We start from the raw sequence: 18668 nt of genomic DNA on the forward strand, positions 1-18668 counted from the left end.
GCCATGATTCATACGGAAGTTCACTGAAGTAGGACATGCTCCTACAGATTCTACGGAAGCAACCTGTTAACATACGAGCTATTTATGTCACTCAGGTAGCATAGCTTATTGGTTTAAAGCACCAGCTCCGGAACAAAACTTCTCAGGTTCAAATCCTCCCTGAGCGACTTATGAGCTGGAGTGGAGGCCCTCCCCTGTGCCAAGCACTGTGCTAAACACTGGGGACAGAGTCCTTGCCCTCACCAAATTCAATATGAACATTGCCTAAGTACAACAAGCAAATCTAAACATATTAAACTGAGAAATGTACAAAATGCAATGAAATACAATATAATTGATTTCATTTAACTTGGGGGTCAGGAAGGGATTCCAGAGGGAAATGAGATAAAGGCTGAAATCTGAAGACTAAGGAAGGTTTACCAAGCAAAGAGGGGGCGAGGACAGAACATTTGGCCAGGTGGGAAGAAAGCAGGTGTGAAGGCTTTAAGGGAGCAGAGACCTGACATATTCCAGGACCTGAGAGAAGGACAGCACAGCTGAGCTGCAGTGTGGAAAGACAGAGCCAGAGGCAGGAAGTCACGAGAGTACGCAGTCATGTGAATGACCACAAATACGGTAAGAAACTACTCAATAGCTTTAGATCGGGAAATGACAATATATGAATCAACTGTTAAGAGACCATTCTGTTCCCTGCGTGGAGGCTGTGGTGAAAGGAAAGAAGAGCAGAGGAAGTGAGGAAGCTGCTTCGGTGAGACACACTGGTTGAGGATGGTGTAGAAGCAGAGAGAGAGAGGACAGAAGTAGCTTTTGATTTTTAAAGTATTTTTCTTCTAACAGCTCAAAATCTGTTCCCACCTACATCTTATCTGACCACATGAACTCTGTGGGAGGCCCCGGCACAGAAGGGTCAGCTGTGCTAACACAGGGAAACAAACCGAATCTGAACCTGGAGCGTCTGATTCCTAACCTTGTCGCTCTTCTCTAGACCTGCAGGGGCAACTTAGTAGCCACCAGCCACAGAGGTCTATTTTTATTTAATTTCTAGTTAATTAAAATTCAATGAAGGTACAAATTCAGCTCCTCAGTCACACCAGCCACATCTCAAGTGCTCAAGAGCTACATGGGCTAACAGCTACCACACTTGGCGCACCCTTGCCGAAAGCTGGACAGTACCACACTAGACATATTGCTCTTAACCTTTTCAGGACCACGGACCTTTAAAATTAGCCCCAGAGAGCCTTATTACATTGCTGGAGGGAATGCAAGCTGGTGCAGCCACTCTGGAAAACAGCATGGAGGTTCCCCAAAACGTTAAAAATAGAGCTACCCTATGACCCAGCAATCGCACTACTGGGTATTTACCCTAAAGATACAAATGTAGTGATCCGAAGGGGCATGTGAAGCCAAATGTTTATAGCAGCAATGTCCGCAATAGCCTAACTGTGGAAAGAGCCCAGATGTTAATCGACAGATGAACAGGTAAAGAAGATGTGATATAAATATACAATGGAGGGGCGCCTGGGTGGCTCAGTGGGTTAAAGCCTCTGCCTTCGGCTCAGGTCATGATCCCAGGGTCCTGGGATCGAGCCCTGCCTCAGGCTCTCTGCTCGGCAGGGAGCCTGCCCCCGTCTTTGTCTGCCTCTCTGCCTACTTGTGATCTCTATCAAATAAATAAATAAAATCTTAAAACACACACACACACACAGGACTACTATGCAGCCATCAAAAAGCCTGAAATCTTGGGGCGCCTGGGTGGCTCAGTGGGTTAAGCCGCTGCCTTCGGCTCAGGTCATGATCCCAGGTCCTGGGTTCAAGCCCCACATCGGGCTTTCTGCTCAGCAGGGAGCCTGCTTCCTCCTCTCTCTCTGCCTGCCTCTCTGCCTACTTGTGATTTCTCTCTGTCAAATAAATAAATAAAATCTTTAAAAAAAAAAAAAAAAAAAAAAAACCTGAAATCTTGCCATTTGTGAGACTCTTAATCATAGGAAACAAACTGAGGGTTGCTGGAGGGGAGGTGGGGGGATTGGGTCCCTGGGTGATGGACATTAAGGAGGGCACGTGATATAATGAGCACTGGGTATTCTGTAAGACTGATGAATCACTGAACTCTGCCTCCGAAACTAACAACACACTGTGTGTTAACTGAATTTAAATTAAATTAAAAAAAAAAACCAGCCCCAGAAAATATGCACCACACAAGTACAAACAAACAAAAAAAGGCACAGAATTTCAGAAACTTTAAGGGCTCTGTTACCCACAAAACTCACCACCTACATTTACAGTCTGCATTTAATAAGAACAAATATGTTTAGATTCACTGAGATCTGTTCTTCTAGAAGTGGAAGGTGACCAAGTCTTTGATAAGAAGCAGAGACAGAGAAAGAAACATTTACAGGCCATGGCCCCAAATGGTACCGAAGTATGTTAGGTCTCACAAATTTGCTAAGAAGAACATGAGTGGAATAAAGCACCACAGTCACATTTACTCTCATGGTCTGGACAGAAGCAGCCTTCAGCGCCTCGGTCAGGATGGAGTGGGAAAGCGGACCGATCAACCGGAGCCTGTTCATCTCCATCGTCAAATCACTGAAAGAGAGAGAAGGTCTCGAGATGGAAACGTCCACCGTACACAGTGTCTGAGCCACTGGTGAAAACAGAGCAAGTCTTCACTAAAACTATTCAGTGGGTTCAGAGCAAATCCAGCCTGTACCTGATTATAATGCCTGTGGCTGCGGAGATCCAAGAAGACGGCTGGTGTGGGTCTCTAGTTCCGTCACCGATGATTTTTTTAACGGGTTTAGCATTTTCTCCATCATCTTTCCGTTTTCTTTTCTTGCCAATTTTCTTGTCAGGCAGTTCGGTTTGGCTTTTTTCTTCGGATATTGTCGGCAGAGGGCTGGGGGTGCAGACGGTGGGTTTGATGGGTTCCACACACTGGCACGCTGCTTTAAGTTCCTCTAAAATATCCTAAGGAAATATTGAGACACTTCAGGGGATTTAGTTCATATTATTTTTTTACTCCCTTTAAAAAATTTACATCTGGGGCGCCTGGGTGGCTCAGTGGGTTAAAGCCTCTGCCTTCGGCTCAGGTCATGATCCCAGAATCCTGGGATCGAGCCCCACATTGGGCTCTCTGCTCAGCGGAGAACCTGCTTCCTCCTCTCTCTCTGCCTGCCCTCTCTGCCTACTTGTGATCTCTGTCAAATAAATAAATAAAATCTTAAAAAAAAATAAAAAATTTACATCTTTATCCCTTTACAAATTAAATGAAATTCACCATCATCAAAAAGCTTTTGGGGTGCCTGAGTGGCTCAGTCGTTAAGTGTCTACCTACGGCTCAGGTCCTGATCCCAAGGTCCTGGGATCGAGCCCTGCATTGGGCTCCCTGCTCAGTGGGAAGCCTACTTCTCCCTCTCCCATGCCCCCTGCTTGTGTTCCCTCTCTTGCTGTGTCTCGCTCTATCAAAAAAATAAAATCTTAAAAAAAAAAGAAAAAAGAAAAAAAGCTTTTTTGCTGCTTCTAAACAGTGCATGGCATTTGAAACAAAAAAGCTCCTAAGTGTCAGGGGCGCCTAGGTGGCTCAGTTGGTTAAGCCTCTGCCTTAGGCTTGGGTCATAATCCCAGGGTTCTTAGACTGAGTCCTGCCTGCTTGTGCACTTCTCTGTCAAAAAATAACATCTTGGGACACCTGGGTGGCTCAATCAGTCACAATCCCAGAGTCTTGGGATCAAGTCCCACATGGGCTCCTTGTTCAACAGGGAACCTGCTTCTCCCTTTGCCTGCCTCTCCCTCTGCTTGTGCTCTCTCTCTCTGACCAAAAAAAAAAAAAAAGGAAAGGAAAAATCTTAAATAAATAAAATCTTTTTTAAAAAACCAAACTCCTGGGGCGCCTGGGTGGCTCAGTGGGTTAAGCCGCTGCCTTCGGCTCAGGTCATGATCTCAGGGTCCTGGGATCGAGTCCCGCATCGGGCTCTTTGCTCAGCAGGGAGCCTGGTTCCCTCTCTCTCTCTCTCTCTGCCTGCCTCTCCATCTACTTGTGATCTCTCTCTGTCAAATAAATAAATAAAATCTTTAAAAAAATAATAATAAAAATTAAAAAAAATAAAAAACCAAACTCCTAAGTTTGTGACGATTAATGAAAGACTAATGAAAACAACATGACTACTCTGAACAGTTAACATTTTTTTGAAAAAATTTACGGCTTACCATATGAAACTAGTGAATAGACCAAAGAAAAAAAAATGAGTAACAGAGATTAAAAATCATCAGACTTACTTAAAACAGCTTCTCATCATCAAAGAGGCTCTGACAAGCACATAGATACCAGTGAATTCAGGCATCATGGGAGCATTAGACCAAATGCAGCACTTCAAGCCACTATTTATATAGTGGGTCTTTATCTCTACTTTTGCTTATGGTTTACCAAAATGTAAAAGGTCAAGATTTGCTTCGTTTCATATTCACATAACATTTTCTTCCCTATATTCAAATACCAAGCTATCAGCCCAACTTTTATACTACTTAAACTTCCAAAGCACTGATTTCAATGGTAATTAAGAATGCAGTAACAGGGGCACCTGGGCAGCTCAGTCATTAAGCATCCGCCTTAGACTCAGATCATGATCCCAGGGTCCTGGAATCAAGCCCCACATCGGGCTCCCTGCTCAGCGGGAATTCCGCCTGCTTCTCCCTCTCCCACTCTCCCTGCTTGCATTCCCTCTCTCGCTCTGTGAAATAAATAAAATCTTAAAAAAAAAAAAAGAATGCAGTAACAGAGTTGCGAGGAAATCATCTCAAGGATTATACCTGTTTAAGCGTTGGATGAAGCCAGATCCACAACTGCCTGCTCTCAGAAGTGTGACTGGGGGTTCTCTCAGACTTCCAAATAAATGTGACAGGCCCCAGCATCTCTTGAGGGTATCTGTTTGCCCGATAGAGCAGGACACTACCTTGGCGCTTCCCAGACAGGCAGTGAACTGCCGCGAAAGTTAGTCCTGATGTAAACAAAGACAACACGTCATGATCTCCGGTGCTGAGATGGCAGTGCTATCGCCCGATCGCCACACTGTTTCTTGTTGTCTATCTCCCTGAGGGGTGAGGCGCTGCTTTTGATCACTGCATAGATCAAAGCTTGGCACATGGTAAGTTCTCAATAAACAGTCAATGAATGATCTGAAGAGGTTTGAGTTTCTGCCTGACTGAAGTCACTCCACCCGAACAACGGCTCTCTCACTTAACACCTGACAACGTTAGAAATGATCTGAAACAACCCCCACTTCTCTAACATTAACTCGCTCCTTGGGAACAAGAACTCTCTCTCGCATTTTGATATATGTTTAAAGCTTCCTTGCTAGAGGTATGAGTAAATACTCAAAGACTAAAATAGTGCTCAGCTTTGAAACAGGTTTACCTGCATCTGTGCTACACATCGGAGAAAGAGCCTTCAGGATTTCTTCCTCTTTGCCCTTCAACTCCAAACAACAGTAGTAGGATAAATCCTGCACAGAGGGAGAGACATAATTAAATACTCAGGAAAGGACATGGGGAAAACTGTGAGAAGCCAAAGGCCACATCAGAAAAACTTCTACAGGTCCATGACACAGACCAAATTGCTAAAGCTATCATTTCGTAAGTCAAAATCTGAAATCTCTCTTTTCCTAGGACATTAGCAAATATTCTTTTTTTTTTAAAAAGATTTTTATTTATTTGACAGACAGAGACCACACGTAGGCAGAGACACAGGCAGAGAGAGAGGAGGAAGCAGGCTCCCTGCTGAGCAGAGAGCCCGATGTGGGGACCCTGGGATCATGACCTGAGCCGAAGGCAGAGGCTTTAACCCACTGAGCCACCCAGGCGCCCCAAATATTCTTAAACCAATCTTAAGCAAAGTCAAAATGAATTTTCATTTAAAATGTTAAGTTACGGTGTCCTTGTCAGAAAGAATATCTGTGGGTGCTCCTAGCTGGCTCAAATGCCCATGGTTGGATAAACAGATAAACAAGATGGAGTATCACATACAATGCAGTACTATTCAGCCTCAAACATGAGGAAATTCCAACACATGAGACAACAAGGGTGAACCTTGGAGACATTATGTTAAATGAAATAAGCCAGTCTCAAAAGGATAAATATTGTGTGATTCTACTTATATGAGGCATCTAGAATGATCAAATTCCTAGCGACAGAAAGTAGAATGGTGGTTGCCGGGAGCAAGAGGGTGGGCAACGGGAGTTATTGTTTAACAGGGGTAGTTTCATTTTGAGAAGATGAAAAAGATCTGGGGATGGATGGTGACCATAGTTACACAACAACGTGACTACAGTTAATGCCACAGAACTTCGCACTTAAAAATAATTAAAGGGTGTGCCTGGCTGGCTCACTCTGTTAGGGCATGCAACTCTTGATCTCAGGGTCGTAAGTTCAAGCCCCATGTTGGGTGTAAAGATTATTTAAAAACAAAATCTTGGGGGGCGCCTGGGTGGCTCAGTGGGTTAAAGCCTCTGCCTTCGGCTCAGGTCATGATCCCAGGGTCCTGGGATCGAGTCCCGCATCGGGCTCTCTGCTCAGCGGAGAGCCTGCTTCCTCCTCTCTCTCTCTCTCTCTCTCTCTCTCTCTCTCTCTGCCTGCCTCTCTGCCTACTTGTGATCTCTCTCTGTGAAATAAATAAATAAAATCTTTAAAAAAAAAAAAAAAAAAAGAACAGCATTTTGAACATAGCTCTAAGGGCACACAAATATTTGGTGTGGAGCAATGACTTCTAAATGAATCAGTACTGAAGAAATCTCAAACGTGACCACCAAGACCCTGCAGGACCTGGTTCTTCCTTATTTCTCCCAAACTAACCTCCTCTTCACATTATCTTCAATCCCACTCTCTTTGTGTTAATCACACCGAATTTATTTCCGTTCTTCCGTCTTACCTGACTTCCTCTGCCTCCCCGACTCTCCCACTGTCTTACCCCTTAGGACTGAGCCCAGACATCACTTCCATTTTGTCGAAACAAACTGAAAAAGAAACGCAGCCGGAAGCGCACACCTGAAGGAGGCACCGGTTTGTCATGGCTCGGTAGCAGGCTCTGTGGCTCTTCACTGTCGGCCTCTCTCCCAGACAGTAGCCCCACTTCTTGACCATGTGAAACCGCTTGGCATGCCAGATGTGAGTCTCCAACCATATGTTCTTCTTTTGTCTACGGTTGAATTCTAGCACCCGGTTTTTGTGGCATCTTCGAGCTTTATGGCATTTATTCTTTGAATGTTCTTTTTTCTGATGTACTGCTTTCTCGGCCTGCGGTTTCAAGGACAGAGGCAGATCCTACTTTGTAACGGTCTCAAATCAAAGTTATGTGTGAGGAATTCAAATGACTAGCTTTAGATTAGGTAGACTCCATTAGTACGCTTAATTTTTTTTTTAAAGATTTTATTTGAGAGAGACAGAGAGAGCACAAGCAGGGGTAGGAGCAGAGGAAGAGGGGGAAACAGACTCCCCGCTGAGCAGGGCACCCGACACGGGGCTCGATTCCAGGACCTGGAGATCATGACTTAAACCAAAGGCAGATATTTAACCCACTGAGCCACCCAGGCGCCCCAGTATGCTTATTTTTTTAACTTGGTTATCTCTCCAAAGAAAGAAGAGAAGGGGAGGCAACAGAATGAAGACCTCAGAGATGGGCAAACTTAGAGAGGAAGCCCAGTCCTTTCACTAACTGGGCAAGCTTCGTGGACTATGAGGATTAGAATATTTATAAAATGCTCCACACAATAACACAAGCTTACTGTGGATATTCATATTAGAGAGCAAGACAACAGTCAGATGCTAGCTTTTTTGTTATTGGTTTTTTAACCTCTGAGATTAGAACGAAACCCAAAACATAGGATGAAAAATATCAAGCGAGGAAAACCTATATATTTCACATTGGCTAGGTCCCGAGAGACAAATGCCAAACCTGATGACTCGGAAACAAACCTTACATTCGTTATGTCTAGAAAGCCCAAAATCCCTGTTCAGTTTTCACTCTTAATCTCCTTCATAGCTGAGCAAAACTTTTGGGAGGGGGAAACAAGCCCAAAAACTCTTCCCCTTTAGTCTACGGGCCCCTAAGGATAAAGGGTTTATGTTGATGAACTCTAACCCCACCACCAGAATAGTACCAGTTCAGAGAAGGTGCTCCATGGAGAACTTTTGAATCAACTAGCAAAGACATGGGTAGCCTACACCATCTGACAATGCCCAAGCCAAGGATTTTGGTGAAGCCGAAAACAACTAGACTTGAATGACAATTAAACCCTAGTGTCAAGTTTTCGATGTTGAAAAAGTCAAAAGGCAAATACCAGGCATTGATGCTTTCTTCCCTTAACCTTCCAACTTTGAGCTGGCCACACCCCCAAAATACAGAATTAAAATCGCTTATATGGTAAGGTTAGGATTTTATTTTAAATCTGGCAGGGGACCATCAACTATTTAACGCCATTAAAAGAAAGGGCTTCCAACTTGAAACTAAAAAAAAAAAAAAAAAAAAAAAGAAAGGGCCTTCCAAATACTATGTGTAATATCCAAATGTCCGCTAATTAGAGAGCAAGGGGGCGGTGGGAGGAACCATGATTAAACCAAAATATGCAAAATGAGCATTTTGCTTTTTTCATTTTAACTCTATTAGGTTAAGAGTTCTCAATTTCTTTTAGGAGCTACTAACTGAAACATTTACACTAAGTGAAACTCATACCTCTTTCTGGGCAATCTCCCGCAACCGCCTGGGAAGGCGCTTGACATTGTGGCTCATGGCTCTCCGTCTCATGTGGCGGGGCAGGGTCTGGAAAACTAGCGAATTAGAAGACTTCTGGGTCACTGCTTTCAACATAGCACTGATTTCCGCAGCTCGGGCTTGAGCAAAAGTAGAAGCTGTTGACAAAACCAGCACCATCATTAAAGATTAAGTCTCAAATCCGTACTTCTGGTAGATCTCCGAAGGAAGAGAGAGCTGAAGTCTGTGGGCTTACAACTCACCCACCACCTGAACCCCCAATTAGATTAATACCAAGGGTAGTTATTTGTATATTAAAGATTATGAAACTATTCTGTTTCAACTTCTCTTTTCTACCAGGATTCAGTGTTACTTTTCTAATCAGATAAAAAGTTTAAAGCAAGTTTAAAGAGAGACTGAAGAGAGAACAATCAGGTTCAGGGAAGCTACAGCCAAAGTCTAGGCAGGAGGCGAGAAGGGAGGAGGAGAGGGGGGAGATGGGGAGGCAGGGCGAAGACCGACACTGAAGTCTGGCTTTATCAAAAACCGAGAGCTCATCGTATAATCAAACTTCACTTCTTCACAAACACGTACCAGTTATATACTTGGGAATTTCCTGAGACATGCCCTCCGGACCTGCTTTCCAACCTCCTTTCTTTTTAAACATGATTTTGGAGGAAGACTGCTCCTTCACATCAGGATCCACGGGGGAGTGGTGGGTCATTTTGGTTTGCCGCTGTCGTGAAGTTCCAGGGAAAGGCTCTGGTTTATTTTCAAAAAGAAAACAGAAAGAAATAGGTCAGCCTTACCAGGGATCTGCATTACAGTGGAGAACATTCACTGGGTGGCAACACTAATCATGTTTTTAATCCTACAACCACCCTGTAAGGAGGTTATTACTATCTTCCCTTTAAAGAGGAGGGAATCTCGGAGAGTGAGGTGAATGAATTACCTTGCCCAAGGTGACACTGCTAGCGGGCCTCACACTGGCTAATGTTGTCGGCATGACAAATTAACCTTGCATATAACTGATACAAGGGACCTTTTCTCCAAACAGTACAAAATAGATTTTTAAATCTCAGCTCTCTTAAATGCTACAATTTACATGATTTTGTATATTTAGTCTTTTATCATAATTCTCTGGCACACTCAAGTTGGGAGCCCATGCTAAATTAAAGAAAGAAATAAAAGCAAAGTCTCTATACAAATGTCTGGGCGTGGGGCGCCTGGGAGGCTCAGTGGGTTAAAGCCTCTGCCTTCAGCTCAGGTCATGATCCCAGGGTCCTGGGATCGAGCCCCACATCGGGCTCTCTGCTCAGCAGGGAGCCCGCTTCCTCCTCTCTCTCTCTGCCGGCCTCGCTGCCTACCTGTGATCTCTATCTGTCAAAAAAAAAAAAAAAAAAATGTCTGGGTGATGAAACCACTGACTTTGAGATAACATTGAATCCCTGTCTGTAAATGGAGGGAGAGCTCAGTAGAGAATTTTATGGTGTTCCAGCTTACTTCCATTATAGTTTTAATTATTACGCCCCTGTACACCATGAAACATGTTACAAAGTTTGTCGCTGGGAAGTTTAAATGAGATAGTATGTGTTAAGGCTTCTGACATGGCATGGTAGGCATCAACTATTGGATCCGAATCTCAATTTTTGAATATGTGTCTAAAACTCAGTTAATCAGATCCAATCCATGCTCTTCTTTGAAGTGTCCCCATAAAGTTCTTAGTCACCCGCTTGCTGTCTTCCCAAACTGGCATTTTCTATTGCTACCCAATGAACAACAGTTATCTTCATATCATAAGGTTCTAAAATCAGCACATAAGTTAAACGCATATAAAATAAACACACTGTGCCTCTTTTAGGAAATAAAATAGTGTGAATTTTTTTAAAGATTTTATTTAATTATTTATTTGTCAGAGAGAGAGAGAGAGAGAGAAAGTACAAGCATAAGCAGGGGGACCAGCAAAGGGAGAGGAAGAAGCAAGCTCCCCACTGAACAGGGAGCCCTATGCTGGGCTCCATCCCAGACCCTGGGATTATGACCTGAGCCGAAGACAGATGCTTAGACTGAGCCACCCAGGTGCCCCGAAAATAGAGTGATTTAATAGTAATTGTGTTAAGATAGAGTTATAACATACGCACTCTAATACAGCCAATTCTTATTCCCAGCAGTTATGTACTATAAGGTCACAAAGAACACTGAATTAGCAAATACTGAACCACTGTTCCTAGAGGAAATACATACACACACATATCACACTGATTGCAATCTCACACCATAAAAACAACTCATCCTGGTACATTCTGTTTCCTTTATTTACAAAGGAAAAAAGAGATTCAGAAGTGCTAAGTGATCTGCTGGAACTCAATCCCCAGTGGGAGACAGAGCTCCCTGGGCTCTGCTGCGAAACCCCACTAGTGTTCCCCCCATCTGGTCGTCTCTGTCAGAAAGCAGAAGCGAAAAAAAAAAAAAGAAAGCAGAAGCAAGAACACAGTCGGGAATCTCAGCTAAGAACGTCCATGTGGAGTGACTCAAATTTCTCCCCTTTCTTCACAAGTCCACGAATGACCACCAAAGTACCGTAAGTATTAATTTGGGGGTTACAAATCAACTTATTTGCAAATACAAAATGTGTGAATAATGAGGGTCAACTGTATCTGTTTTTGATGAAGGTTATTTACTATTTAAATAATAAGTATCAAAAAGAAAGGACAAAGGGTGCCTGGGTGGCTCAGTTGGTTAAGCGTCTGCCTTCGGCTCAGGTCATGATCTCAGAGCCCTGGGATCAAGCCCCAAGTCAGGCTCCCTGCTCAGTGGGGACTCTGCTTCTCCCTCTCCCTCTGCCCCTCCCCCTGTTCATGCATGTACTCAGGCTCACGTGCACGCTCTCTCTCTCTCAAATAAATAAAATAAAAATCTTAAAAAAAAAAAGAATTTTGATCCAAACAGTAGAGAAAGTACTGTGTATCTTACCTTGTTTTTGAGCTTGGAAAGGTCTTCCACCTCCATTATGGTACTTTGTGCCCCTATCGGCCACAAAGCCAGAAGATAAAGTCACATTAGTGGGCTGGTTCCTCATTTTCTTAGCATGTTTTCTTTCTTTTGCATTAGACATTTCTGGAAAGAAAGTAATAAATTTAGTACAGGCACAGGGAACTTCCATACAAAGATAGAAATACATGTAGTAAACAAAAATTCATGTACAAAATCTGATTCTTCACTATAATGAATCTTTATTTATAGGTGGGCTGATGAGATCAAAATGTTATCATGATACTGATCCACAGAAGATGCATCACCAGGGGCACCTCTAGGGGAGCCATGAATGGTATTAACACCAAAAAACCAATTCAACAGGAAAAAAATAAGTCTACTGATGGAAGAGACCATTATTAGTATATTCCAGAATGTATTGCCAGATAATTCAATCACGTCCCAATGCTGACACTGCACAAAGTCTATTGAAAGAATGAAAAATGAGGTACAAGAGAAGATCCCTCTGCCAAGGCAAAAAATTTTTGGTGAAACAAGAGCCACCTGAACCATGATCTAGAGTACACGCTATTCTGACATGATGCCCTCCACAAATACATAAATTACTGATGTTTTCATTTCAGCCACTGAGACAAGGCCAGCTGTACCTGTAATTCATAACAGCCAGAAGATTTCAATTTAAAACAAGGATAAAGGACAAAATCCTGCAGTAGCCTCATGGATTTACTCAGTAGTTCTCAACTCTCAAACTCAACAGCCCCCTTTTTCTTTTTGTTTTCCGGTTTATTTATTTATTTGAGAGACAGAAAGAGCAGTGGGGAACAGAAGAGGCAGAGAGGGACGCCTGGGTGGCTCAGTCAGTTAAGCTGCTGCCTTCAGCTCAGGTCATGATCCCGGGGTCCAGGGATCGAGTCCTGCATCAGGCCCCGCAGGGAGCCTGTTTCTCTCTCTGCCTCTGCCTTGCCACTCTGCCTGCTTGTGCGTGCGCTCTTGCTCTCTCTGACAAACAAGTAAATAAATAAACTCTTTAAAAAAAAAAAAGAAGAAGAACAGGGAGAGAGAGTCTTGGGCAGACCCCACACTAAGCATGGAGTCCGACATGGGGCTCAACTTCATGACCAAGATCATAACCTGAGCCGATATTAAGAGTCGAACCCTTTAACCAACTGAACCACTTGGGCGCTCCTCCCTCTTCTTTCCTGAATGGCCTGAAACATCTGTTTTCTATTTTGAAATTAAATTCATTAATAACATAACCTACTAGACATCTAACTTTTAATAATATATACCCTACAATATGTGGCCTAACTATAATGTAAAGGAGAACTAAAAAGTAATTTTATTTTATTTTATTTTATTTTATTTTTAAATTTATTTGACAGAAATCACAAGTAGGCAGAGAGTCAGGCAGAGAGAGGGGGGGAAGGCAGGCTCCCTGCTGAGCAGAGAGCCCGATGCGGGGCTCGATCCCAGGACCCTGAGATCATGACCTGAGCCGAAAGCAGAGGCTTTAACCCACTGAGCCACCCAGGTGCCCCTAAAAAGTAATTTTAATAAAATAGTGTGTACCTTCTGCATGTAACTATGTCACCACTACTGGGTGACCTTATGTAAAATAGGGAGACAGTCTGAACTCAGGGGTATAATCACAACACAAGGCCCCAGTACAGGCACTGCCACAACTTGTAGAGCTGGAGAAGAGGCCTGGAAGCCCCCATGCCATAGTCATTAACTCTCTTCTTACTGACTGTAGGGAATCTGAAGAGTCCGGCACGAAGGAAGGAAGCTCAGAGTAGCAGAGCCAAGCCGTTCTCAAAGCATTTCAATATTTTAACACTAGTCCTTACTGGTACCTATACATGGAATTAACACGAATGCAACAGCTACAAAGGCAAAGTAATATAGGTGGGTTGTACCAGAACCTCAAAGAGAAGGCAGCAATGCCACTGTCGACATAGCTTTCCAAACTAGTGAACACCCCTTGGTAAAGAAGCGAAAGGAAGAGAGGGGGAGGGTACAACCTTGTTTTGATTTATTGAGCTCCTAGAAAGTTCAGTGTATATGAAAACCATGTAACCGATATTTTGTGCTTTTATGTAAAACAGGTACTGGGCTACTGTGGAACTTTCCTGCACACTCCAGCATGTCTAACATCCCTGGTCCCCACCTGACAAATGCCAGCAGTGTTACCCCACTCGTTACGCCAGCCAAAAACACCTGCAAAAACAGACTGCCACATCAAGACGTGCACGACTCCCACCGAATGCCACTGAATTAACTGCCACCCATTCACTTACCTCCTTCGCAATGCAGGGCTTCATTCAAAACTAAAAGTAACCAGTGTTGTGTAGTATTTAAGAACCCTTCCTTTGGAGTTAGGAAAAATCTGGATCAAATATGTTCCTTAACACTTTTTAATTACCTAATCTTAGGAAAGTTACTTTCCCTCTTTGAGCCTCAGTCCCCTTCTCTATAAATGGGAATCATCACAACGTTGCTGTGAGAATAAGGTAATGTACATAACACACTGAGCATGGCGCTTTGCAAAAACTAAGGGCTTGATTTACAGTAGCTTGATTTACAGTAGCTATTACTCTCAAACAGAGGAAAGATAAAACTGAGCAGGCCCAGGGAGGCCAGACCGAAATTACAAAGATTATGTCATTTTACTTTCACCTAAATGAAAGACAACTACATGTATACCCAAAACCATCTCTCAAATTTAAAAAATATATAGGAAGCAAATGAAGTTCTGCAGAACCAATCAGCTAGTGAATGACATGGCTCAGATCAGTCCGCATTAAGAACCATTCAGAATGAAGAACTGCAGGAGACAATCTTTCTAGACAAGGCAGTTGAGGAGGAGGGAGCGATCGGAAGGGGGGGTTGGCTTGGCGTGCACTCCGCACCTCGGGAACGTTATTACGCGTGGAACGGCTGCCTTTGGAAGACTATTGCCCAGAAGAAAAAATGTTTGGTTTTCACAAGCCAAAGATGTACCGAAGTATAGAGGGCTGCTGTATTTACAGAGCGAAGTCCTCCAGTTCTCGATTCACTGACAGTAAACGCTATGAAAAGGACTTCCAGAGCTGTTTTGGGTTGCATGAGACTCATTCAGGAGACATCTGTAATGCCTGTGTCCTGCTTGTGAAAAGATGGAAGAAATGGCCAGCAGGATCAAAAAAGAAAAAACTGGAATCATGTGGTAGATGCAAGGGCAGGACCCAGTCTGAAGACTACACTGAAACCAAAGAAAGTGAAAACTCTACCTGGAAACAGGATAAAAAGCAACCAGATCAGTGAACTACAGAAGGAATTTAAACGTCACAATTCTGATGCTCACAGTACCACCTCAAGTGCCTCCCCAGCTTAGTCTCCTTGCTGTCAGTAACCAGCCAGATGATGTAACCAGTCAGATGATGGCTCAGATACAGAGATGGCCTCTGGCTCTAACAGAACGCCAGTTTTTTCCTTTTTAGATCTCACATGCTGGAAAAGACAGAAAATATGTTGTGGGATTATCTATAAAGGCCGTTTTGGGGAAGTCCTCATTGACACGCACCTATTCAAGCCTTGCTGCAGCAATAAGAAAACAGCTGCTGAGAAGCCGGAGGAGCAGGGGCCAGAGCCTCTGCCCATCTCCACTCAGGAGTGGTGACCGAGGTTTAGGTAGAAGGGGAACAAAAACGATTTAAATTTTGCAAAGAAAACAAAGCAACAAAACCCTCCTATTTTTAACTCAGATACCTGCTATTCTGCCAAAAGACAATTTCTAGAGTAGTTTTGAATGGGTTGTTACTTCTCCAGATCCACAAACTCTGAAGCCAGTGTCTAGCTTACTAAAAGAAAAAAAAAAGTGTATATAATATTTAAGATGCTGAGTATCTCATAGGAAAGCTGAATGCTGCTGTAAAGTGCTCTTTAAGTCTTTTTTTTTTCTTTCTTAATCCCCTTCTAATGAATGAAACTAGGGGAATTTCAGGGGACAGAGATGGGATTTGTTTTATGACAAACGTATGTAGTTTTAGTCTTTCTATATTGAGAAGCAGTGGTTGGGGCATTTTTTAAGATGGCTGGCTATACTTGTTTCCTTCATGATAATAAATTTGTCATAACTCAGTAAAAAAAAAAAAAAAAAAAAAAAAGAACCATTCAGAATGATTTCACAAAACAATTTCATTCAGCTACTATTATCTACTTGAATCAGAACTTACCCAGCAAGACAGAGCACACTGCCTGGGAAGTATGCTATTGATTCAATCTGGATTTGAATCTACTGAGCACTAAACAGGCCAGGAGGAGGCTGGGACTCGAGGACTGGGGTAAGCTGTGATACCAGACTGAAAAATTAGCAGATTGAACTAGCAGTGGTCCTCAAACAGTTCTAACAGCAGAAGAGAATGACTATAGATTATATCCTTATGAGGTCTAAAGATATTGCTTAAAAATAGCTTCCAGAAGGAATTATAACTCCTACCTGGACAATCAGGTGAGTTTTACATCTATTCCTAATATTCAGTTTGTCTGTTTCCACAGTTACTCCTTTAGCTTTAATGAGCACTAAGTATATGCCAGTGTTTACAAATGTGTTTTCCCCAAAATCTTCAAATAAATTGGACATATCATGTTTTCTCACACCGCTTACTATCACCTGGTTGACCAGAGGTATATCCCTTTAGAACTACTTCAGTTTGACAACCTGAGCATTAACCAGATGATCTCTGATTTCTCCCAGATCTAAAAAGTTGGTGATTTGGACAGATATAAAATTTGCCTTAAGAATACAGGTATCTTGGGGCGCCTGGGTGGCTCAGTGGGTTGAGCCTCTGCCTTAGGCTCAGTTCATGATCTCAGGGTCCTGGGATCAAGCCCCACATCGGGTTCCCTGCTAGGCGGGGAGCCTGCTCCCCTCTCTGTCTGTCTGCCTCTCTGCCTCTTGTGATCTCTCTCTCTCTGTGTCAAATAAATAAATAAAACCTTTTTTAAAATATTAAAAAAAAAAAAAAAAAACACAGTTATCTTGGGGCACCTGGGTGGCCCAGTTGGTTAAGTGTCCAACTCTTGGTTTTAGCTCAGGTCATGATCTCAGGATTCTGGGATCAAGCCCCCATCCGGCTCCATACTCAGTGTGGAGTCTGCTTGTCCCTCTCTCCCTCTGCTCCCCACCCCCACTTACACACACAGTCTTGCTCTCTCTCCCTCTTTCTCTCTCAAATAAATATCTTATTAGAAAAAAGAATACAGGTATCTTGTTTCAGAAGAAATATTTTACACAAGTTAAATTATTTGTCATGCCCCAAGAGAGCTTCTTATTTAAAGAATCATATGGTGAATTATTTTGTATTTAAAAGTACCTCCTAATTGTCCAGTTTAATCAAATTTAACAGCCTTTTGGTATCTATCCTGTGCTTATTAGTTTCAGGCTGTGTGTATACAAAAGTAGCATAAGGTTGTGGCTTCTTTCCTTACAGAATCTGGTTGTCTTAAACAGCTAACATTTATGGAGAACTGTGTGTGTTAAGCACTATTCTACATGCCTTACTCATTCAATTCTCAAGACTCCATAAGGGAAATACTAGCACCACCTATATTTTATAAATGAAAAAACTGAAGTACAGAGAGGTAACATAACCTCACCCAGGCCAATAAGATTTTAAGTGTGCTGGGAGTCAAACCAGGCAGTCTGGCTCTAGTCACTATTTTTAAAACCCAAAACAATTAGAAAAAAAGACTACACACACTAAAAGACCAAATTTTGCAGTATGGTACAATAGGAAACTGAATAAGAAGGGAAAATGTGGATCCACAGGAAAAGTCAATGAGAAAATAGGATTTCAGGGGGTTGGAATTTGGATGGGGAAGAAAGAGTATTCGGGAATCTTCTGTGTGATTTCAGGAGCGAGGGCTCTGGAGGTCTTGAGTAGGATGAGACAGTAGGAGGGGTAATACTGAGCAGGCCAGGGAACCCATACTGGAAGTTCTATTTTATTCCGTGCTTGAAGCCCCAAACCAATGAAAAAGCTCTGAAGGCTCTTGAGCAGGAAGTAAGAAAACCAAACCTTTGCAGTATGTAGGACAAAGGAGAAGGAATAACAAGGACTTTCTTAACATTACGTTTAGAAGCAGGGCAGGACAGGAATCTTACCTGTCTTTTCCACTGTTGTCCCTCCAGCTCCTAGCAATGTGCCTTGCACAAAGCAGGGCTCAGTATGTATTTGTTGAATGTAAACCTGCACGCATAAATGGAGTGAAGCGTGCTTATGATGCCTTTATTAACAGAATAAGAAATACCTGGCCAAGTACCACGCCTTCTGACACGGCATGACTATCTGCCAAGAGACCAGCCTATCTTCCTTTTTGAAATCAGACCCCAGTCACTCGGGCTCGGTTCAGATCTAAGGAGAATTCGTAGAGCCCCTGCAAAGCTGGAGGAGCACCCAAGAATGGGAACATGGGAGGGGCGGACGGTGGACGACGCCCAGATCTCAGCGCGGTCCCCTTAATGACTCAACTTATTCCTTCAGAGTGCCTGGCAGGACGGGGGAGCAAGCCCATTCCAAGGGCGGCGTCCGCCCGGCGGGACAATACGGGGAAATGACAAACGCGGGGGGCTTGAGCTCAGGGGCCGAAGGAGGCGCGGGGCGGCAAGCCGGGCCCAGGCGCAGGCTGCCAGGGAAGAAGAGCAGGTCAGGGGGTGCTGAGCGAAGACTGGGAGGAGAGCTGGGCCGGGGCGCGGGGCGGGGGCCGTCGCACTCTCCCTCCAAACTCGCGGACTCTGAGGCACACCAGCCCCGCACGACCTACCTGCCAGAGGCTCTGAGGGAGGAATCCAGGGATCCCCGGGTCAGAATGACAAGGCTCTGCAACAGTCCCGTCCGTGGAGACGTGTGCGGCGAACAATCTGCAAAGCGCATGCGCAAGTGCACTCGCGGCCTCC

General features: G+C 43.6%; 1 protein-coding gene and 1 pseudogene across 3 annotated transcripts in view; one reads left to right on the forward strand and one right to left on the reverse strand.

The window, feature by feature from the left end:
* Nucleotides 1-18658, reverse strand: part of POP1 (POP1 homolog, ribonuclease P/MRP subunit) — a 38381-nt gene extending 19723 nt beyond the window's left edge. Inside the window, exons 1-9 of one of the 3 annotated variants that reach the window (XM_047725850.1) lie at nt 18536-18658; nt 11711-11854; nt 9332-9499; nt 8720-8895; nt 7036-7284; nt 5411-5498; nt 4807-4994; nt 2711-2967; nt 2493-2586 (exon numbers count right to left, since the gene is read on the reverse strand). In XM_047725850.1, coding sequence (XP_047581806.1) covers nt 2493-2586; nt 2711-2967; nt 4807-4994; nt 5411-5498; nt 7036-7284; nt 8720-8895; nt 9332-9499; nt 11711-11852 — 1362 coding nt within the window. In that variant the 5' untranslated portion in view covers nt 11853-11854; nt 18536-18658. Of the gene's footprint in view, nt 1-2435; nt 2587-2710; nt 2968-4806; nt 4995-5410; nt 5499-7035; nt 7285-8719; nt 8896-9331; nt 9500-11710; nt 11855-18535 lie in introns of all 3 variants that reach the window. The other 2 variants (XM_047725849.1, XM_047725847.1) reach the window with 2 other exon arrangements.
* Nucleotides 14558-15694, forward strand: LOC125097805 (SIN3-HDAC complex-associated factor-like; annotated as a pseudogene).
* Nucleotides 18659-18668: the final 10 nt, after the last annotated feature.

This window comes from Lutra lutra, chromosome 4 (assembly GCF_902655055.1).
Source record: "Lutra lutra chromosome 4, mLutLut1.2, whole genome shotgun sequence".
NCBI lineage: Eukaryota > Metazoa > Chordata > Mammalia > Carnivora > Mustelidae > Lutra > Lutra lutra.